The 23,639-nt window shown below is 39.6% G+C and overlaps 1 protein-coding gene across 1 annotated transcript; it reads left to right on the forward strand.

The window, feature by feature from the left end:
• Positions 1-641: 641 nt before the first annotated feature.
• Positions 642-23,102, forward strand: LOC119213350 (urotensin-2 receptor). The gene is made up of 4 exons (XM_037464591.2): positions 642-1,352; positions 2,131-2,846; positions 3,667-4,045; positions 22,460-23,102. Exons 2-3 carry the CDS (start codon positions 2,133-2,135, stop codon positions 4,042-4,044), a joined length of 1,092 nt encoding a protein of 363 aa, XP_037320488.1. The 5' UTR covers positions 642-1,352; positions 2,131-2,132; the 3' UTR covers position 4,045; positions 22,460-23,102.
• Positions 23,103-23,639: the final 537 nt, after the last annotated feature.

The raw sequence follows: 23,639 nt of genomic DNA on the forward strand, positions 1-23,639 counted from the left end.
TGCTGGCACTGTCCAGTTAAAATTAGGAATGTGGTTGAATGTTTTTTTCTTCTTTGTTAATAAGAAACCCTCCACCTCTATACTAACTGTGTAACTATCTCCCTGATGTTTTCCTACTAGTCTACCTCTGGTCCTTCACTAGCCACTACCCCCCTTGTCTAGTATGTTGATGCTAGCCTTGCTGGCTCATTCTGGTCAGTTGACCATATCTCGCTGCGACCCCCACCCTTCTGTCTTCTAGCCCCTACATACACACTCATGAGACCTTTGCCCCACTGCTAGTGTCCCTACACTCTTCCTGATGTTTTGCAATCCTTAGTGTGGCAAAGACTCTTATGTCTCCATATCTGTACAACCTTGCATGTCTGGCATAGACTGACTGTGGGCTTCCTTCTAGCTCGCCCTCTCTCTCTCTGTCGAATTATAAAACATTATTTGCATATCTACAGCCATATCCCTACTTAAATAACCCCCTAGAAATTATAATGACGTGAGTATATGTAGGACAATATAAAAACATTTTTCCTCTACAGGTGCGTAATGTGTCTCAAGTCGTAGTGTTGCATATCACTTTGTAGCACACACACTGCTGCGTGGAAATAGAAGGCACAGAGGTTAGAGAGAGAGCAGAATGCATTTCCCGCATACCTCTCTTGCCCGTTCTCTCTGTCTTCTCCCTCCCACTTTGGGCTTCTGAGCAAGAGCGCCTCACTGGCAAAGCGCTCCTGCCTCTCTTTCTCTCTTTCTCTCTTTCTCTCTCTCTCTCTCTCTCTCTCTCTCTCTCCCCTCTCTCTTGCATACTCTATACCTCTGGCACACCGCACTATCTTGCTCACTCGTTCAGCACACGGGGTGGATTCTTCATAACCAGTTGTAGCTTAATGTGATCCTCCCTTCTGATTATTCATCATTTCATTGATGTTCTCCTTTTTTTCTTTTTTTGGGGGGGTTTCACATCTTGTCTTCTGTATTAAATGTATCCGCTGCCGATGTAACAGTCGCCAGTGTTTGGGTGCTCCCAAGGTGTAGAGGGAAAATAACTTTTGTAGTCTTCTTTTGAATCCAGATACTTTGGATGTTTTTTTTTTGCTCAGTGACTAGTCAACAATGGAGGGATTTTTGTTATTGTAGTGGATGACTCATTGAAATGATTCTACCCCCTCTGTACTGCTGGATATAGATTTTTCATTTTCCTTTTGTTCTACCTGCTTTTTTCACTTCTCAACAACTCTGAAGAATCTACTTTAGAGTGTGACATTTTTTGCAAGTGCAAACTTTGGAGGAGTGAGACAGCATGGCTGATGGACGCACAGCTGATTGTTAAACTCTTCTGTCCTGCGAGGCACTCCCAGGTAAGACACCAGATTCTAAGATTCCAGATTAAAATTCACTTACATGGCTGGATTTTATTTCGATGCACGCCCCAGGTCTCTTGAGCCCTTCGGGCAGGCTAATCAGTTAGGACTTAAATGCAAAACCAACCGTGTCGTCTCTGTCCCTGGCGCTTTTGGGAGAAGTCGCATAGAAAGGACACTTTTTCAATTATATCTGTCTGAATTGTTACATTTTGGTATCAAATAAAGGCAAAGAGGTCTCTGCAAAATATATGTTTTCTTTTAACAGTTGCATTAACTAGAATACATTTGGTATCTTTTCTTTTTTTAATAAACATACTCTTTGGTGAGTCTATTACAAGAGATGCCTAATTTTGTGAGGATGCATTTCCTCATCCTCATCAGTCTTCTGGGATGTTTCATATTGCTGTAAATAAAAATGGAATGTAATAAGCTCAAGGCTATTTTAAGAGTTGCTCTCTTTATCCAAGTCAAATGAGGGATTTCATGTTTCCCAGTATTGTTAGGTTAGTCATGGTAGACTCCCACCTCTACAAAATGCAAGTAGTAGGATTTTGCAAATTAAGCTAACATGAGCCATCAAGCTCAATAAAGCCTTCCCTAATTACTTATCTAATATTAAAGAAGATTCTGAATGAAATTCTACATTCTCACAATATATATTTCCTTATTTATTTTCCAAACTAATCTAATGACAAATAAGACAACAGCAGTTGATTTACAAATGTAGATTTTCAACCCTCGTCCTTCTCATGTTTTGTCCCTACGCATCAAGATATGACCACGGTGTCCATGGAGCCAATGGGAGTCTTTGTGGAAAGAGGAGCCAACGCCACCGAAACACCACTGAGCACGCATGAGTACACAGCCGCAACCTTTACCATCGGAACCATCCTCTCCCTCATGTGCTTCGTTGGAGTTTCAGGGAACATCTACACCCTGGTTGTCATGTGCCACTCCATGAGGACTGCAGCCTCCATGTACATCTACATCATAAACCTAGCTTTGGCAGATCTGCTGTATCTTCTCACCATACCCTTTGTAGTCTGCACACATTTCCTGAAAGGCTGGTACTTTGGAGATGCAGGGTGTCGGATTTTGATCAGCATGGACTTCCTGACCATGCACGCTAGTATCTTCACCCTGACAATCATGAGCACCGAGCGTTACTTTGCTGTCCTCAAGCCACTCGACACAGTGAAGCGGTCCAAAAGTTACCGGAAGGCCATTGCAGTGCTGGTCTGGGTTGCATCTCTAATCCTTACCCTGCCAATGATTGTGAGCATTCAGCTGATGACAGTGGGAAAGAAGGCTATGTGTCAGCCCACATTGTCGCCACTCTCCTACAAGGTTTACATCTCCTTCTTGTTTTGCACTAGCATTGTCGCTCCTGGACTGATCATCGGCTATCTCTACATCCAGCTTGCACGCACTTATTGGATTTCACAGACTGAGACGTTCAAACAGACAAAGAAACTACCCAATCAAAAAGTAAGTAACAGTGTATTCTTTCTACTTCACTCAAGCTTTTTTTCTAATAGAACTTTTTGGGCTTTACTACTCATCTTCAACAATTTGCGGTTTACATTTGCATACAATTGTTTAGCCATATATGACAAACCTCCTCAAATCACAGCAATTTGACGATTCTTCCATTAAACTATTTTGTGGTCTGGCTTTTTTAAGATTTGCTTCGGCTTCTGCTCTGACAAGACTTGATTAGTGGCAGAGTTTACCATAACGATTGTAGTTTTAAAGGATGGATATTCTTTTAAAGTATGTTTCTGTAGGCTAACTAATTTGAGCATTCTGTTATCAATCCTCTTTTGCAGCAGGTTTTTCATTGGCCATTTGCTAGTAATTTATGCGGCGACAAAACACGTTCTAATTTGCTTGATAGCAACGATGGTTCATTTTGTCATATCAGTTCATTTAATGACATGGTGAATACGGAAATTTTCTTCAATTAAAAAGCCTTTCAAAAAATGTGTTAACCTTAACCTTGGACCAATGTAGACTGTAGACTGACTAATAAATATGCTGCTTTTTGCTACATAAGTAACAGTAACAGTGCATTTCTTGTTTTGACAAGGGGCAACATGTTTGATATCCCATTCTTGATTTCCATGGTTCTGTCTACTTTATGTTACTATTATGACAGTAGTGTTTGCAATATGTTATATTTCAGCCAATAATCAAATGTTTTGAGTTTTTTCATGTGTTGATAATCAACAGGTAATCAAAGCATTCGGCATCACTATCTGGTACCTTACTGATTCTCATTATTGTTTCAACTCTTATTTTGCTAAAGGTGCTGTACCTCATCTTCACCATTGTACTCCTGTTCTGGGCATGCTTCCTGCCCTTCTGGATCTGGCAGCTGCTGGGTCAGTTCCAGCCATCACTGCCCCTGTCAAATAGAGCCAAACGCAACATCAACTACCTGACAACGTGTCTGACGTATTCTAACAGCTGCATCAACCCCTTTCTGTACACGCTGCTCACCAAGAACTACAAGGAGTACCTGAGGAAGAACAAGCGGTCATGGTCAGCTGGTAGCTACTTCAACCGGAGGAGTCGCTTTCAGCGTTCACCGCGCAGGTCGCCATCTTCCAGCAGTCAACAGTGTACGGAGAGCTTTATGCTCACGCACACAGCTTCTCTGCGAGCACATAACAGCAGTTTGTAAGGTAGGAGCATATTTCTGACAAAGACAACAAAAACAAAAGTAATGCAATCTTTTCCCTAAACACAGCTGAGCACTGCAGTTATTTCTACCTCCCTACCAATAATTATGCATAAACAGCCTGAGAGCCAGTGGATGATTGAGACTTGGCGACTTTGTTGGATTTTTTTTCTTAGATGAAGGACTTCTGATGGGTTATTTAGTTACAGATGGCTTTGAATTCTGGCAATCTGTAAACCTGGTTTGCAGTGTGAACATGTGCTCATTTGACAGGCAGGTTCTCTTGATGTTTATGTATGGAAATGGGTGAGCTGGAAAAACATTTTTTTCAAATAGTTTTCTGAGAAATGTCTCTGCCTGGAGCAGCAGGAAGCCTGATTTAATCAAATTCACATAGATATCAACACAAGACAAAACTTTTCCTCTAACTGAAAAAAAGCATTTGATTTGGTTTAACTTAAAATATCAACAAATCTTGATTATTCCTGATTTTGTTTTGGGAGTATGTTGCCACCCTACAATACTAATGTGATTGGACCATTTATTACACAGTAACACACTTAAAATGTCCACTTACTCATAGTCTGAATTATATAGTGGGTGACAGGCAGTGGCGTATCCAGAACATTTTTACTGGGGTGGCCAAGATGGGACACAAAGCTAGTGTGGGGTGGCCATGGTAGACGGCGCTGTCCCCATTTAAGCAGCAATTTAACAGAACCTATATACTATCCGTTGCATATATATATAAACAATTGTAACAAAAACCAAACAAATCTTAACTCCAAACAAAGTATATACTATGAAGTAATGTAATGTAAACCTTTAAACTCTCATGAACAATAGAGGATTCTAATAATAGTAACAACGTGCAATAGAGGTAGCTAGTTCTTGCTTTTGCTCATTCTGCTGCTACAAAATGCTTTCACGTAGGGCGAAGACCACAAGACAAGACTTAAAGTCCAATGCAATGCCACCAGACCAAACATAACTAAAGGGTTAAGGTGCTTCTTCATAATGTAACTTGTGAAAATTGTACATAAACAGTTGTAACATAAACCAAGCAAACCTTAACAACACAAAAACAAGACCATTAGACAAACTCTGGGTTCATCCATCTTATCAGATGAATTTGCCTGTTTTGGTGATTGCTAGCAAAAGTTTAATAAATTTGTCCATGTCAAGTGACTTTGCTCTTCTAGCCTCAATGCGGAGAACACCCAGGTTGCTAAGTCTGTCATCTGTCATTGTTGTGCGCAAATGGGTCTTGATGAGTTTAAGAGCTGAGAAGCTGCGCTCACATGCGGTACTGCTTACCGGGAGGGCTATGGCTACTTAAATCTAGACTGTCACACTATATTTCAGACACTGTTAGCTCTATTGAACACACATCTGCAAACAAACACGTTCACTCTTCAGTCCAGAAAACAGCGTTTCATATTTCATAGCGGTATCCTAATAATTTAAAAAAAATAAAATGCTAACGTTCAACGCTAAACTTGTTTTGCAGGCTGCTAAGCTAGCCAGCTAGTGCAGTGTAGTTCGACTTTTAGCTGCTACTTAGTGCTAGATAAAGTTTTCCTACACATTCAGAGGGAACAACGATATAACTAAACATTAAATGACCATACCTCTCAGTCGACAGATTCCGGCGTTTTTATCGTTGTTGTATCGTCGCTGTAGTAAACTGTGACCGTCCTCGTGTTTCACGGAGCAGCGGCAGGTGCAGCCCAATCATCTCGTGGGTCACGTGACCTGCATGGCCAAACGTCCGCTGAACAGAAATCAGCTCTCACAGCCTCAGTACGACATTACTGTGTTAGTTAAAAATGTAAAACTGACCCTAAATCAGTTGTTCAGCTGTCATCGATTGATTGACAGCATTTCTCTTGTTTCTTGTGTTGACGAACTTGACCAACTACCTATCAGATCTGGGGTGGCCACACGGGTGGCCATCCCCCAGAATCGCCACCGGTGACAGGGATGAAAAAAGGTCACGATCCCAATTTGAAATGCACTTAGTTGTAGTTAATTAGAATTAATGGTGAGATTTACATCTCGAAAAATTTGGATTTTTCTGCATGTAATTTACATTTGGCAAAAAATTAATATGTGCAAGAAAAAACAAAAATGCATGTGAAAATGTATTTTTTTCTTTTTCTTTCTTGAAATAGTAACTAAATAAATATCTTATCTTGGCACATAATTAAGTATTGTTAATCCATATCAATATTATAGAAAAAGCTAGCGTGTCAAGTAAGTGAATGCTCGCACATTTTTTGGAAAACTAGATAATCACAGCATCAGTATAGGTTTGTCCAGATAGAAGCTCTGGGACAGGGAATCACAGTTGTGAAAATGGCTGTCCTTAACCCGTGAAGCTAAAGTTAATCCATTGGAGATGTTTGCAGTCCGGTATCTGTATTTTCAGGTATACCTTTGCTTCAATAAAATTAGTAATATATACAGCTACGTTAGAGACCATATAAATATTTATTTTCTCATGAAATTTAGCAATGCAGATATATTTCACGATCCCTAGAGAACAATGATGGTATAAACAGCAAAGAAAAAACAAAATTTCTGTCCAAAAATTCCTAAATATATAATTTTCCTCAAATCTGTAGGGACTCAGACTGTCACAGAAACATTTTATATTTTGGTCAAATTTTGTCTCCTGGTTTAATGTATTGATGGTTTTTGTGTGCAATATCAATCCAATATCTTTCGGGATATTATATTTTTTTTCGACACCCACCTTCCTGCTGAACAAAAATTACGTTTTCATTTTTATGGATGAGTTCTTCAAAAGCAATGAATGGGTTTTGGATGTTGGTCGCAAACACCTAGTGCAGGGGAAGCTGGAGGACTGAATCATGGTGCAGAACAGGGGAATGGATACACTAGAGGCACACATTGTCCACTAACTTGCAACCAGGAGGCAACAGCTTTCTTTGAAAAGAGAAGCCTATGTTTAAAGTACCGTAGACATTCATTCTTGCAATCAGGTTCATTTCCTTTAAACTTCTTTTCTAAAGAAGTCTGATATATAGTAGTATAGTAGATTATGAGAAAATGACCCTTGTTCTCGCATGGAAAAGTAAACATTGTAAACAATAATTCATGGTCTCAACCACTAATTTGGAGTTTTTTAGTAAATGATGGTCACATTTAGAATAAAATAGAGGACAGAGAAGGTTATGTATTAGGGTAGTCTCCCTTGTAATTGAAAGGTTGTTTTTGTTTTTATATTTGCACAAATGCCTCTCCTAGTGAAGTTTATGTTCACTCTATCTAAGTAAAACCTTCCCTGTGTGTGTTAGTCCACACATTGGGCGTATTACTTTAGATGTGTTTTCAGCCTGGTATCTCTAGGTTTTATAGGGCTTGATACCCTGTTAGTGATTTGTATCAGGTGATTCTCAAAATGTGAAGGTTTTTGTGTGTTATATAACATATAAACTGATTTTTTTTCACATTAGAATACTCAGAGGAGTTCATCTTTTTCCAAATTGACAATGCAGTAGAAAATGGATACTTTTGTGCGCATGCACACAGGGTGACACACACTAGAGAGAATTTCTCCGATCTCCTCACCAATTCTGTCATTGAATTAAAAAAACATTGAAGTTAATGGAGGACTGATTTAAATATTTGTCCTTATCCAAAGACCTGTTGGTATCCACAGTCTTTCATAATGTTTAAAAGGAGTTGTGTTACTTTCTGTTTTTTTCAGTTGGGCTCACAGCCCCTGGTTTTACGTGACTGACGTAAAAATCCTAAGTGAGACCAAAATAATATCTCCATAATATATCTCAATCAAAGACGGCAACATTCAGAACAAGGTACAATTTACAATGGTCATTTTTTTATTTCATTTTTTAGTTAAACATTTGGTAAAAGTTAAGGTTGCTGTCAATGGTCAGGGGGCTTCTAAAGCAACATTTTCTGACTATTTGCTCACACCTACTGTTACTACCGGCTCAAAGGGTAACAAAGAAAACCGGACAGAGGGTGGTAGATCATGTCCAAGGGGTTTAATGGTAAAACGCAAAACGGGTACAACTCAGTAATTTCATTTTGAGCCCCTTTAAAGGCACATATAATAAAACAGTACTGGGCAACAGAGCTCACTTATAATGTATTAACATACCTTTATTGTTAAGTAATAGACAATAACGGATTAACCTAATCTAATGCAATTTGCCAACACTGGATTTTCTGAAATTACATATGTCACATGTGAACTAAATATTTAGCATAACTGTTGAGTGACACATATGCAAATATACCCGCCTGTGGCCTAATTTGGTTTCATTTCAATCAACAATGGGGGAGGGGATTATACTGCAGTTTTGATTCATCAATAAAAAGTATGAGATTTTAATTCTCATGACATTCAATCCGTTTATGTGCCCTGGAGAAATAGTAGGATTTTACAGGTATTGCAAGATGACAACCATCAGCTGAATAATCCTCTGATTTGCTGTTATGGTGCAGGAGATTTGGGAAAAACAAGGACACATAAATCCAATTTAGAGTTTGGATTAATTTTATTAAATACTCTATTAGACTGTAAATAAATGACCCGAGGTGACGATAACAAAGATACAACTGCATTCTGTAAGGATGAAAAACATATAATTTGCTATTTCTCTGCAAAGAAAAGGAAAAAAGGTTTCTATTCGTGATAGATGTATGTTTAGCTGACTAATACAAATATATAAAACGAGGCAAAAAAGGTGTCTTTTTCTACTCTTCCACAATCTTTTTACTCATTTATTTCATCACTGGACCGCAGCAGCTACCTCTCTCTTCCTCCAGCGCTCTGCTGACTTTCGGTGACTGCTTGAAAATGGTGCACGGAAAGGCCAGCTGAGGGACACTTTACCAAATTCGCTTATAGAATAAATGAGCTATTGAGAAACTCAATGGCTCAATTGTATGTTTAACATTTGTTGCACTCTCTTGTACCTTTCTGTGTAGATTTCTTTCTCTTGTGTAGAATAGTTCCTCCTCACTTTGATTTGACTCATTAATATGAACTCTGAACTTATTTGGAGAACCGCAGGACCGATGTTGCTACTTGCACTATTATGCATTGTTTTGCTAGAGTTGTGTTTACAGAAACCTTCCAAAAGAGGTTGAAATTGTAGGTTCGGGCCACAGACACTTTATGTGTTCAGTCTTTCACAGACTGTTAAAATTAATTCAAATAAAATTGTTTTTTGGTTTTATTATTGTTTTAAAATTATTTATTGACTTTTATTAAGCCAAAATGAAGGGAATGAGAGATTAGGATGAGGCAGATAGATGGAATTTGATTGCCAGTAAAAGAAATAAAAGCCATATTTGCTTTACATTGTTTAAGACTTTTAAGTGATGAAACAAAAGAGAACACTGCTTTGGATTTAATGGAATTAGTGATATGCCTCTGTGTGTGTGTGTGTGTGTGTGTGTTGAATTTTGGGACTGGCCCAGGACAGCTGTGTGTGTTTATAGTCGTCAGATCCTGTGCGGCACACATGCTTGTAAAAACTCACCCTCTGACCCTTGACAAAGGTGTTGGGCATCTGTGCACAATTTAGCATTGCAGTCTGGTAGGGGGCATTAAAAATCAGTCCTGCATATAACCATGTTAGCGCATGTCTACTGTGCTAAAAACCTCTGACAACTTACATTTGATGCTGTTCCCCCCTTATCCTTTTCTTGTCGTACTCCCGGCCAGTTTTTGTAATGGGAATGTTTGTGTGATTTTGGCAGAAGATGCAGGGTTTACATTACATTACATTACATGTCATGTCATTTAGCTGAGGCTTTTATCCAAAGCGACTTACAATGAGTGCATTTCCACGTAGAGATACAAACTCAGAAGAACAAGTAACAAGAAAGTACAATTTTCATCAAATAAGCAGTTTCAAAACATGCAGCTCAGCTCAGCTACAGCTCAGCTCTCACAAAACCATCTAATGCAGAAACGTGGCGAAAATTTAGAATATATCACGTTTGCATTCTCTGATTAAATGCATTCTGTGAATGGAAAACTACCGCAGCGGCTACAACCCATACAGCCGGGTTTGCCTGTGCAGCTCGTTCTCAACAGGACGGTGGTGCTAACAGCATGAATGATGCTAACAACGGGAACACTGCTGACAGGGCTTACAGTCGTAACCGGAGGGAGAACCAGCAGATAGGTAATATGCTTCCTCAGTCATGCCGTCCCGACGCTGCATTGGTGGGGTTGTCATTACCACCGGTAACCACTTTAATGAGCACAGCAATTAGTTACCCAGTGGTATTTTCATGTATGCCGAAGTATTTTAATGCTGGATGTATTTAAACTTTTTTTTTTAAGAAATGTGTTGGCTATTTGTTAGAGGCGGAACAAAAGTGTACATGTAGAGAGTGAAGAGTCAGTCAGTGGGGAACCCGGGCTCTTTTGAGGAGCCCGACTGTCAACGGGAAGAGACTGTTAGTGTGGCGGAAGGTCTTAGTCCTGATGGACCTCAGCCTCCTGCCGGATGGAAGGGGCACAAACAGGTTTTATCTGGAGTGAGAGGGGTCGGCAACAATCTTTCTAGCTCGCTTCAGAGTTCTAGAAGTGAACAAGTCTTGGAGAGATGGCAGATTGTAGCCGATCACCCTCTCGGCAGAGCAGTTGACACGCTGCAGCCTGCCCTTGTCCTTGGCTGTGGCTGCAGCGTACCACAAGGTGATAGAGGAGCAGAGGATGGATGGAGAGGATGGATGATGGCTGTGTCTTTGGCAGGTTGAATATCTTCAGCTGTCTCAGGAAGAACATTCTCTGCTGAGCCTTTTTGGTGATGGAGCTGATGTTCAGCTCCCACTTAAGGTCCTGGGTGATGATGGAGCCCAGGAAACGGAAGGAATCCACAGTGGTGACGTGGGGGTCACACAGGGTGAGGGGGGAAGGTCCATAACTCAATTATACAATGTATATAATATTATTATTAGATACCTGCTTTGTTATATTAAGGCAAATAAAACATGCTTGAATTTAGAAAACAAGACAGTTTGGCTTAAAATACAGATGATTTCCCCAAAAACATCCAACTTGTATCTTTGGAAGTCTAAGCACTGCACAACATGGCAGAAAAGCGCTGGGTCTTAAGTCATGCTTTTGTCCAGAGACGGCTGAAACAATCTAAGCTTGTTTTGGAATAATGAGGAACACTCAAGCACACTCTTCTTCTTTCACAGGTGCTTCTTTCATCAGGTGCTTTCCACATTAGCTGACTGACAGTTGGGTTTGAGCCAATCTGGACAAACGATGTTGGCACACTGCAGCTCCTCACACGGACCTTTGAGCCTCACACAACACATACACAAAACCTAAGAGACATTTTTCCACAAGGTTTTTATCCGGATGATCAATACTAATGGATATATTCATGCTTAGTGTCCATCAGAATCTAACGTTGAAGCTTCTCAGAGACTAATTGAGTTGCGACAATTATTTGCGATTGCATTTATGACTTTCTCAAATACAAATACAAGGCTTTACAGGCCAAGAGTAAGTGCCTCGTATTGTCACACATATACGCACACGCACACACCTATGCCTGCAAATCAAAAATCCCAAATGCACTCAATCTTTGAAATTTTAGTGCGGTTGGAAAAAAAATTGAACAATGAATAACTATTTAAACTCATTCCCTCAAGGGTGAGAAACTTTCACGTCAACAAGACATTTTGCTTACTTAATCTCAATTTTTTTCATTAAAATGTGTCCAAGTTAAGATATTTTCATCTATTTCCAGTACAACCTTGAACAATTTTCTTAATCATGATAGAAGAAAAACTATAACTATGAAATTACTTAACATTACAGAGTGACTTCTAGGGTGCTGAAGTAAAGAAACTCAGAGTAGCTCGGCCCTAAAAAGATGCAAGGCCAAGACTGCAGGATCTGTACTGCTTATAAAAGGCAGGAGTACAGGGTAGGTGTCGGCACAAAGACACCTGGTTTACATCTGCTCCCCAAGTCATCTCCTTCCTGTTGTTGAAGAAGAGTCAATCTAATAAACACAAATGTGCTAAACAACTTAAGAAGCCCCCGTGACTACGTCTGGCCTTTAATCATCTTGTTTAAAATGGGGTGTCCTAAAAATGTCTTATTACAGGTAAAATGAAAGGGTCTAAACAAACAGGAAGATTGTCCAAAAAAACACAACACAGGCGGAGTAGGGATGTCAGAAGCTTTAACAAGTTGAGAAAAGGCTATTTAAGCACATCACTCGTGTGTCTCTAGGACCAGAAACATTTCCATGCATGGATCTGACTCTGTGAGAAACAAGTCAGACTGAGTCCTCCAATACGTTTTTTGAGCATTCCAGTCTAGTGACATGTAATCTTCACAGACAGCTTGAGATTTTTTATTGAATTACACAAACAACCATGGGATTTTGTCTGGTTTCCACTTGGGATTTCTAGTTTAAGTTGGCCTGAACTACAAAGTTTAATTATACAAAATCAAAGGCAAATGTTATTGACTCTGAAGATAAGGGTCGGTGAAAAAACCCTTCATCCCAGTAGCCCCAGTTTATTTCTCTTCAAATAAACTTCAGTTAACTGAGGTTGCAACTTTTGGATTTCTTTTTGATGAAAAGCCAACTGTGAATTACATCAACCAGCCAGAGCACTAATGGGGAATGGCTTGATTTGCAAGAGCTCTGCAATCCGAGAATTTAAAGGAGTCAAAATATACAGTGTGTAGCATATTGTAATACCTTATTATCCACTTTCAGGAATTTCTGCCGCTTTATGAGAAGCCAAACAGCATCAAGTGACGGAGAAGGAATAACATTCAACACAGAATGTGTGCCATAGTTGAAAGGACATTTCAAGAACATCCTTTACACCTATGCCTGCAATGACAGCGGGGTCCTAGTTCAAGTCCTTTAGAGATTAAAAGTCTTTACACAGCCTGATTACGGCAATAATTTCCTGGCACTGTGGATTACTTGAAATCAGACTGAAAGCATGCGTGTCATAAACTTTGCATATCGATAATCATGTTAGCGTGCAGCGTTTTGCATCTCAGTTACGGCCGTGCAGATTTGGCATTTGCACTGGAATATTCTTGTTTTCAACCCAGGGGTGATGAAATGTCATAAACCTTCTGTCAGTCTTCAACTGGCCTAGATCAATAGATTAAGAAAATAAGTTGCGAATCAAAGCAGCTTGACATGATGGGACCAGATGCATGCAGTGGACCGAGCCTTTTGGGAGATAAGCATGCAGTAGGAGCGAGAAGGGTAGGTGGGGGGGGGGGGTTGGATATGGTGGCCAGATGCAGGGCTTATTAAAATCCGATCGCAATCAGTGAAGGAGGGGCAGACATCAAGGAACTTTTCCGAGCTCCCCGCAGGGATTTCTTTAACACCGAGCCAAAACACAATAAACAAACAGGAAAAGCGCCCAGCTGCTCATTCATGTACATTTGAAATGACCGGTGTTTCATCCGAACCGTTCAAAACTACACTGCTCTCGAAGTGATTGAAAGACCCTGACAGCAGGTTTACCTTGAGAGCGACCAGAAATAGCTTCTCTCAAGCAATCGGGAGCTTTTCCACTTCCCGTCATCCATTCAGCACAGCCTTAACACCTTTCATTCATTCAGTCCTTGCTCTCCTTCTTTGATGATTATTTCTACACCAGGCATCTTTCTACACCACGCATCTTTTTTTCACTTTCTAAATCAAAGTACAAGTAAACTTGCTTTTCTTCTTTTTATTACTTTTTTTTTCAAATTCCGGATATCATGAGTTAAATGATGAGGGATAAAGTTTAAAAAAAAACTGCTGGCACAGTCAACAACCCGAGCAAGGAAAAGTAGCTTCAAAAACTTTTGTGAGTTCCAAACTCCCTGCAGCTTTTGACAGCTATCTGATGGTATAACAATAGGCTGTGTCACCACTTCCCATACAACTTTGATCGTAGAGAGAATAAGGGAGTCAAGAGTACACGTTGTACTGCGCCACAGGTGTGTGTCACAGGCAATCTCTATCCAGTGGTATTCTCAAAGTCATCCTCAGTGCCTTTGCATTGATCTAGTGGCATAACCAAGCTGCTTTCAGGACAGCTTCTTTTTCCTCTGCAGGCATCAGACACCAGGTCTCCGAGGCATAGAGCAATTCTTCATCTGCACAGTCTACTTCAAAGATGCTGAGTTCAATGAAATCAGGCCTTTATCTTTTATTAACTTGGTATGTTAATGATTAATGTCACTACCTCTCTCTTCCAGAGATTTGAATCAATACAGTTGTGACAAAGACATAAGGCTACAGTGCATTTGTGCAGGTGTGCATGACCATGGTCCTCTGAAATAGATGACGATCTGAAGAGAATAGTAGTAGAACTGAGCCAAAATGTTTCATTCCCATCAAAGAGATGAACATGAACTTAATTACAAAGCTGCAGTTTGATTAAATCCGGTACACTGCTCAGTATTCATCATTTTGGCGGCTGATCTGGGAAATTGAATTACCTGGAAATAATTCATTCAAATCAATCAAGTGAATGTACATCAATGAATAAGAAATAGTTAATTTCACAAAATGAAACTTTTATTTGCAAGCTGTTATTTCCTCCTTTGTTGAGCTGTAACCAATGTTTATCCAAAAGTTAATTTCTTAAAAAAGTGGATGTCATTAGCATGAAATGCATGTGAGCAGCAATAATCGCTTGCATTGTTGCACTTTTCATAAGGCAACGGTGGGAATCAGTGTCATCCGTCAATCATCCCAAGTAAATTCAGGTACATATTTGAAAGAATGTGCTGGGGCAGTCCGTGGCCGGGCATCAAGAATCCTGTGGACATGTGATTTACACAAGTGGATTAGGGCCCGACACAGGGTCAATGACTGCCTGAATATTTTAGCCGCTACTGAGAGTCAAGCTTGTATTGACATGTACATGTATACATTGTTTTAATCCCCTGAATAACCTCTATCTTCCTTGGTAGGCTGGAAAGTTCTTGGCAATGAGCATTAAATCCATCCGACGACACAGTGGGAAAGTTATCAGTGTGGAGCATACTTTGTGCTATTTAAGAAAAGAGCAAGGTCACCTGCAGAAAGACCTGATATTATTTAAGAATACAAACCTCTTTGTACATGCATGCATGCAGATACCCACAGATTTAATTGTGCTGTTAGTTGAAATGTCCCTAGCAGATAACTCAGAAATAGAGGGCAGGTATTTTCTTGTATGACAGAGAGTCCTTGGAAAGGTTATTTACATAATTACCATTACCATGCCAGCAAAGATGTTTTGTAAGGATCTGAAGTGTGTGAACAAAAAACGTTCTTTTGTTACAATTAAGAGAAAGACACAAAGAATTAACGAAAGGCGCAAGCTGATAGGAAGACTAATCCCAAAAGTAAAAGCATGAGGGCTACAATGAGAGGTGTCTTATCAATATACATGAAATACAACGTCCTAGACTGACAGAGAAAGAGGTAGACAAACACATGCAATAGCTTGTGAGGCTTTACAGCAAGGCACGTAGCAGCAATTGATCACAATCTAAAGGAGTGAGCTCTGCGTCTAATGGATTAACAATGAGGAACGAGAAGGCATTTCCTTTTGGTTACCGATTCAGACTTTTGCTGTATCTTTTCCCCTCCGGCGAGGGAGCAGGATCCCCTGCAGTGTGATGGAATTTCTACACATCCTTTTCAATGCTCTGGATAAGACGTGATCCCAATCATAACTACACTGAACAAACATTCAAATATTCTCCGCAGCAACTAGTCACATCTCACTTCATTTGTGTTTACACACATTTTTGTACTCACCACAAATGACATATATCTGATCACACTGAGAATAAGTTGGTTGCAGTCTTGATCTAAACCCCATATGTGAATTTACAGGGAAGAGCTCCTTTAGTCCAAACTATGGGATAGGGGATCTATTTCATTGCATCCTGAAAGTGCCGCTTACCTTCCAAACCAAGTTATGCTTTATTCATGTTAAGCTTTCAGAGGATAGAGTAGTCTAATGGAAAATGTTCAAATGCTGGCAATGCAACTTTCATCCGTCAAAGGCATCAACCCTACTGACACAAACATGAAATGAGACCTGCGAAAAAAGGAGAATTGGTCATTGCAAATGCATTATTGAAAATCCTAGAGATAAGAGCAGAGTGTAATTTCACAAAATATAATTGAGGATAATTCAGAGTCATTGTTGTACAAAACATTTGTGTCATCAGAGAATGTTTCTCAAGCACTCTTCAGTAATTGTCCACATCTCAAAACCGATTACAGCGTGGCCAGTCAAAATGAAACGCCAACAAACAGATTGAGTCCACGCTCGCAATACTGTTTCATATTGAAATCTGGCCAGGATTTTCTTCACAGAAAACAAAAATAATTGTACGGTAATCCTGTCAATAGACAGATGCAGATGTAGCTTTGGGTACATCTGCTGCAGCGGGTCCATCTGCCTCCCAATAATCATGGTGCAAGGAGAATCAAAAACAACAGAGAAACAAAAGACTACAGTCAAAACTACAATATTTGCAACATGATTGGGTTGCCACTGCTGGCTGTGTAATAAAACGAAAAAATAATCAAAGTGCAATTCCTGGGAAATGAATTGTCTTGGTCTGAAAGGCGATCAAGGTTTCTAAAGTGTGTGCCTTGCACTCTCAGCCCCTTTTGACGTTTGGTGTGTAATGCGACACGGTGATGTAAAGATATCCATGCTATGCTATACGCTTTCACCTTGACACGAATAGCCAAGGAGAGAACTATGAAATTGACATGCACACACACGTGGAAGATTGTGCGATAGAGCAAAGAGGGGGAAGAGAGGAAGGAGAACCAACAAAGCCAAATGTCTGAACTCCTGAAATTCAATTGTTATAAAGGAAGTAGAGAACACTTCAACACGTGTGGAAAAAGAAGTAAATGGAGAAGACAAAAGACATAACGTTTTCAAGCAAACCAAGAGAAAAGTGAATCTCGGCTCCTTGTTCATGTTCATGCTACCCTTAGCTTGCCTGGGAATTCAGGCACTACATGCAGTCACGACATACTGTGAATTGTTTCACAGTTTGGTAGACCTTTGGCGAGGTGAAAGCAGTACTGCTAATCTTTTAAATGCTCCCCTGCTTTCAAACAAGGTTACTGAGAGGTCAAGATTGATATTCTATCCCATACTTGAAAGGGAAGGCATAATCTTCATTGCCTACTGCGTGACTTTTGGGTGTGAGGTGTTGGGGAACACGGAGGACAAGGCTGATGTGGGAGGGTGGTAGGCAAGAGGGTTGAATAAGTGTAAGTGAGACTGAGAGCTGCCTGTAATAAACAATATGTGTTCCAATGGCACCATTAAAATAGTACACTCCAAGATACAACGTAGAAGTAAATCATTATATTTAAGTATATATTTTTTTATGAAGACTAGTTTACAGTGAATCATTTCCTAAATCCAATGCCAATCCAGCTCTGAACAAATGAAAATGATCAGGTGCAAACACAAAATGGGTAATGTGAATGGGGTTGTTTATTTATACACAGAGAATCTTTTCCCCTCTCAGTTCCCCCATGTAAATAAAGCTCATTAGTGTGTTTTAGTTCTCCTACTTGTTTGGGTTGGTATAATAAAAGCTAACCTTAATTTAGCTCGTTTAAGCTAGATATTACTGACATTTCTAGGTCGTGTTGCTGACATTCTAGTCTTTTATATTTGTGGCTATTCAACGCTACTTCTTATTATGTCACGTTCCAACATTAAATCTTCACAAAAAGACACGTGTGTTTCCTGCTGTTTTAATTTCCGTTTTTAATATCATAAACATAATATTATAATAATAATAAAATATGTACAGTTTGTTTAAGCTAAAATAATAAGGTCTATCAATTATTAAGCTAGTGTCTGCAAACTTTATTTGACTCTGACTCTTGCGCTCAGGGACTCATAAATCATAAACGCAAAAACAAAGTCTAGGAATGTTTTGAATTCATACGGGCGGATCTCCAATGAGATTCCCTTTTGCTGCGGCATTGTTTGATGATGTCACATTTCAACATGCGACAGGATCAGAGAGATGTCCCTGTTGACGACGTCGAGGGCTTCTCTTTGACATTCCCTGAGTGGAACAATCCTCTTGGTATCACTTTTGAAAGGAAGTTTCTCCAACGACCTTTTTGTTCTACAACAGAACGAACCGCCAGCTATACTGTCAAAAGGGTTCCTATGATATACTTCTTTAATGGGAACTGTTCAGGCTCATGGAAGAGACATTATAACGGCCCTCTAGTGTGAGACATGGAGTCCCATGAGAGCACCTGGCAACCTCAAACAAGCACATGGGACTGCACGAAGACATTACAATTCAATTAAGTGGGAACCCCCGAAATTGACAATAACTTTATTTCATTTATATAACATTGAAATTCTTTCTTTGTTGATTTGGCGCCAGTTCTGCTCCGGCCGAATACCCCTGCAGTCCAGACACTGGTGGTGGTGAACCAGTGGGGTTTTTTTGTCCCTTAGAATTTTCAGTTAATGGTAATTTGGCAACATCTTTGGTTCATTGTGGCAATGCCAAGTGCAGTTGACTTCTTCAGGAATTCAACGGAAGAGCAATTAGTGTGACAAAGCAGCCACACAAACTCACAATGTTTTAATACAGAAGTCATTCCATAATTGGTTAATGATAGTTCCTCTGAATGCTTAACCACAAAAAGCCAATCAGTGTCTAGATTTAAGGGAACTGCTGGTTCAATGCTTTGACTGGAATTATTTGGCTTGCACCAGCTATGTGGTATAGCGGATAGTAATTTATGCACCGGATGATTTTAATATATCTACATACAGTATAATATCAATGAAAGTCATTAAAAAAAAAAACATTCTGAGTTTAAGCACGCATGTGTGAACAGAGCCGCGTGTGTGTGAATTCAATATTGACGTAGTGTCAGTATTAGTGGTCTGTGTGCATTGCTGTAATTGTGTGAAAAGGCCTGCAGGTCTGTATAAACAGGCCTGCAGGGCTGCAAGCCGAAGATAAGAACCCACCAGTGTGTCAAGCCAGGTGGGACAAGCCAAGTCTGAATGTCCTGCCTGAGAAGTGAGGGACACTGACAAAGGAGACCTCCGGCTGCAAGAACTGGAACACAAACTTTCAACCGAGAAACTTTCTAACACCCAGGCCCAAACACACTCCCATACGCACAAGATTTCACTCTCTCCACCTCTCAAGACATTTTTCATCCAAATATAATTAATTTGTTCCAGAATTTGGGAAATACATAACAATAAATGCTTTCACTCCCCTGATAGGAAAGTTATCAGCCGACTGAACGGCTGTAATCAGTGCTTATCTCCACTGAACAGGCCAATCTAATCGATATGTGGTGAAGTGAAGCTAAAGTTTGTGGATATAAAGACAAAAACTTATAACGGCAAAAAAATACCCGTAGCAAGGTTTGGGAAAAAAAGATTGCGGTTGGACATTAAGTAACTGTAACAAAAGAACGGAAAAATAAGATAAGCGGTCTCCTCGAGTCCACCCAAATAACGCACACTAGGTTGTTACTTGTTTTTCTTGCTAATTTGCATTCCTGCTTTGCTCCTTTAATAAATACGGCTTACAGAGGCCGACGTTGTCTTCTTGAATTCGTATCGGTGAACAACCATGTAAATGGTTGACAGAAGCTCTCAGAACTGTTACAGAAAACATCAGCCTTACTTCCTTATCATATTGATATTATACTATTATTCATGGTCTCTGATGAGCTTTTGGTCAGGATGCCTTGGCTAATCTGCAAGTGGGCCGTGATGTGGCTTGGCTTATATTGACAGAAGAAGGTAGGCTTCTACTTCTACCTACAAGCCTACGTGATGTGAATTTGGTACCCTGCCGAGGCGTGACATGCACAAAGTCTGATGCTGTGTGACAAAACGGAAAAATCAATATTCTCCGTCAGTATGTGTTTGTGTGTTTGTGTGTGAGTGTGTGGCCGGCTCGACCCTAAGGTGGAGTTGAGCAGGTTGAACTCTATGGCTGTCAAAATCTCAGTCCTACGTCCCAATTTGAAATCATCAAAACAAAAAAAAACTAAAAGAAACTAATTAAAAGGGAAATGTATTAAGCAATAATTAATTCATTTTGTGCGGAGACCATCCTCCTCATTAATCATCAATGAGATGGATCCAAAACTTGTCCTCAAAGGTTTTCAGGTTTGGCACAAATCATTTCCGCATCAGATTAGAAAGTAATCCTGCCATTCAAACATAGAAACTGCACATCCTATTGCAACCGTTCATGCTAGTTAAAGAGAAATATATAATTGGTGTTGGGAAAGAGGCACAAAGTACAAAGTACTTTTTTTGTGTGTTGCTGTGTACTGGCTATGATTTAAAGACAGCCTCCACATTTACAGGGTAGAGGGATGCTTGATGTTCCAGTGAAAGAGGCCTGTGAATTGGATGTGGAAAGAGTGACGAGAGAGTCACTCTTTCCACATCACAACAGCCTCTGCTCAAGCCAGCCCACACTTCTACACGTACACAGTGAGACACCTTATGTCAGTTGAAAGTGTTGCTATGGTCCCCATGCTATCAGCAACACGTTACAGTAAAAGATGCCGTCGCTTGTGTGGGGTCTAGTTGTTCTGGTAAAAACAATCGGACATCTCACATATAAAATATGTTTCAGAATTTTCCAAGATGAAGAATTTTAAGCTATGCCAGATGCTAAAAATCTACTTGATGGACACGATTTTTTGGACAATCATGATTCCCAAAAAGTGAATTATACTACCTAAAGTAAAAACGTTCATTTGGTGCAACCATCATGTCACATTCTTAACGTAAACCCTGTTAAAAAACATAGAAAATAATTTGTCTTTTGTTAGTTAGCTGATTTGCATTGAAACATGCCACATTACAACAGTTGGCATTACGCATAGAGTACCAGTCAAAAGTTTGGACACATTTTCTCATTCAATGAGTCAACTTTTGACTGGTACTGTAGACACAAAAGCTTTTGGGCTTGAAAAATTGTCAACTGACTGGCGGAAATCTTTGGTTGTTGATGTGTCGCTCACATAAAAGCAGTGGTGGGCTGTGAGGAAGTGACAACAAGAAGACTGAGTGGCAGCTTAATCTAGTTCCCTTAACACATCCGTTTCTCTACTTCTAGCACTAACATTCTGGAATATCTGCTGGCTACCTCACTCCCAGCCGGGAAATACTCCAGTACATAACCCCCTTGGAACGGCAAATTTCATTTTCATGAATCAGTTTTTACTAGAGGGTCTTAGCTCTGAGCTTAGTTAACATTTTGTAGTCTCCCAGAACATATTGTACTTAAAACATATTAATATGTATTGACATTGTTCAGTATGCCAGATAAGGGTGTTTCTTTTGGAAAAGGCTTGTCAAAGATGGTAAATTTGTGAGTTAAAAACTGCTTAATAGGCATCTTTATTCAACTAAAGAAGGAGGATATAGAGACATTGTTGAAATGGGTATTAAAAAAAGTAAGGATTGTAAAGTACCACTCACAATACAGCTGCATTTGCCATCTCATTTGTACTTAGTGTACCAAATCAATGAGCAATGTTAAAAAAATCAGGATCTTAAAAGTGTTATTCAAATGACATGGCATTGATTATTCCCTGATGATCAAGATTATGAATAATTTGAAAAAACAAACAACAACTTCTGAATTAATTAATTACTTCATAGAACTGCACTTCGCAAACCAAATCATACACCTGAGGTTTCATTTATTGCATTTGGATTTTATTCAGCCCACAAATTGAAGCAATAATAGCTGCTGGGAAAACAAGGACCTATTTGCATGACATATCCTGAGTCCTGAAATGAGACCTTAGCGAGTGAATGAATCTGCAGCCGACCTACTTCCATGCGACTTGAAGAAACTCAATGACACAAAAATGATGTAGACAGACTTCATCCCAGATAGACCTAGTTCCTCTAAAGCTGTAAAACATGATTTATGATTATAAACTGTGTTTTGGTGCGACGGTGACATAATGATGGCAATAAAATCAAAGACACCGCGGCAATGTTCACATTTAATGTGATACTGCCAAGAAATCTTGTTAACTAAGCTCTTTAAATCAGGCAATAATGATTGAAAATGGAAAGCTGTGTGTGTGTGTGTGTGTGTGTGTGTTCGTACGTGTGTGTGTGTGTGTGTGTGTGTGTGTGTGTCTCTGAGTCTGTTCCAAAAATTACAAAAATAGCTGACCTTTGTGAATGCATGTAAGAACTGATAACTACCTTCTTTGCTATTTTTACATGTGGTTACATGCTCTGTAAGCAGTTGGGATGTTGATGTGTAGGTGTGTGTTTTGAGGATTTACGACCACACTATTAATAGCCTCTTCTGTGTTTCCCCTGATAGATGTGGCTGAGATGTGCTGGAAGAGAAAGAAAAGAAAATCTAGATGCTTTTTAGAGGAACCCAAACACAAGTAGACATCGACCTCCTTCTCATCACACACAACTGGAAGACAAGATGCCCATCGAACCCACTTCGGTATTTGCATTTCAATGCAAGTGGACCAGCACCAAACTGCTGGTTTAAACCACGGGCCGAACCAATCGCCTTCACGTCTGCATTTAATTGTCACTCTCAGAACTTCCCGTGGCATGAGGAGAAAGATCAGCTTCTTACATAACAAAGATTTTGACTTTTGTGCGTTCTCAGCAGCCGGGCAATGCTGACGCTAGTGTGAGTTAAGGGCAATGTTATAGAGTGTGTATACAGTGGTTTGATTTGCAAAACTAAACAAAAGGAAATTATTTTGTGGAAGTGAAGAAAACAAACGTGACTTGCAGGTGATATTTTAATTTTTTGACACGGTTGTACAGGTGGAAATATTCTTTATTACCATGAGGTTGGATGGTGTATTTTTTTATCTAGTAACCCACAAATACGATTATATTTCAAGTTAATTCATATATGAGAGAAGTTACTGATATATTTAATCTTTACATATTTGAATTTCTTTACATGCCGCTATTTCATATTATTATGCTTAAATATTTGTAAAACTGTGTTTTCTCAGAACACTGAGGCCCCTACTGTCGTCCTAGTCCAATTTGATCATGCTATGGATTCAATTCTGGCCAATGGAAGGATACAAGTGTAAAAGTAGAAACCAAGCTGTTACACATTATTGAGTTAACACTTGGACCAGCAGGAGACAAGCTGCAAGGTTTGCCTACCTGATACATTATGTATCCCTTTACACCCTCTCAAAAAAATGTTGTTTTGATATTTGAGAGCTTTCACATGCAGGAGTGAGAAAAATGGGAGAAATTTACACAGATCTCAGTTTGGTCTAGAGTTGGTTAATTGCTTTTGTAGATGTAGATGACTGGCTTTCAGACCAAATACACTTTATAGAGACACATGTGAAATCCAAACTGGTTATGCGTATTTGCAATGGAGTAAAGCCAGATTTCATACCCTGTGATTGAGTCCCCACAGCTATGAATAATTTACTGACTAGAGATGGAACAGCATGTCAGCCAAAAAACATGACTAGGTTTGGTTGTTTTCTATTTTCCTTAACTGA

This window comes from Pungitius pungitius, chromosome 21 (assembly GCF_949316345.1).
Source record: "Pungitius pungitius chromosome 21, fPunPun2.1, whole genome shotgun sequence".
Classification (NCBI taxonomy): domain Eukaryota; kingdom Metazoa; phylum Chordata; class Actinopteri; order Perciformes; family Gasterosteidae; genus Pungitius; species Pungitius pungitius.

What these genes read in the sequence shown, in the direction of transcription:
- LOC119213350 (XM_037464591.2), top strand. Translation starts at nt 2,133, where the DNA reads ATGACCACGGTGTCCATGGAGCCAATGGGAGTCTTTGTGGAAAGAGGA. An exon ending in AGAAACTACCCAATCAAAAA is followed by an intron (nt 2,847 to 3,666) that starts GTAAGTAACAGT and finishes ATTTTGCTAAAG; the next exon opens with GTGCTGTACCTCATCTTCAC.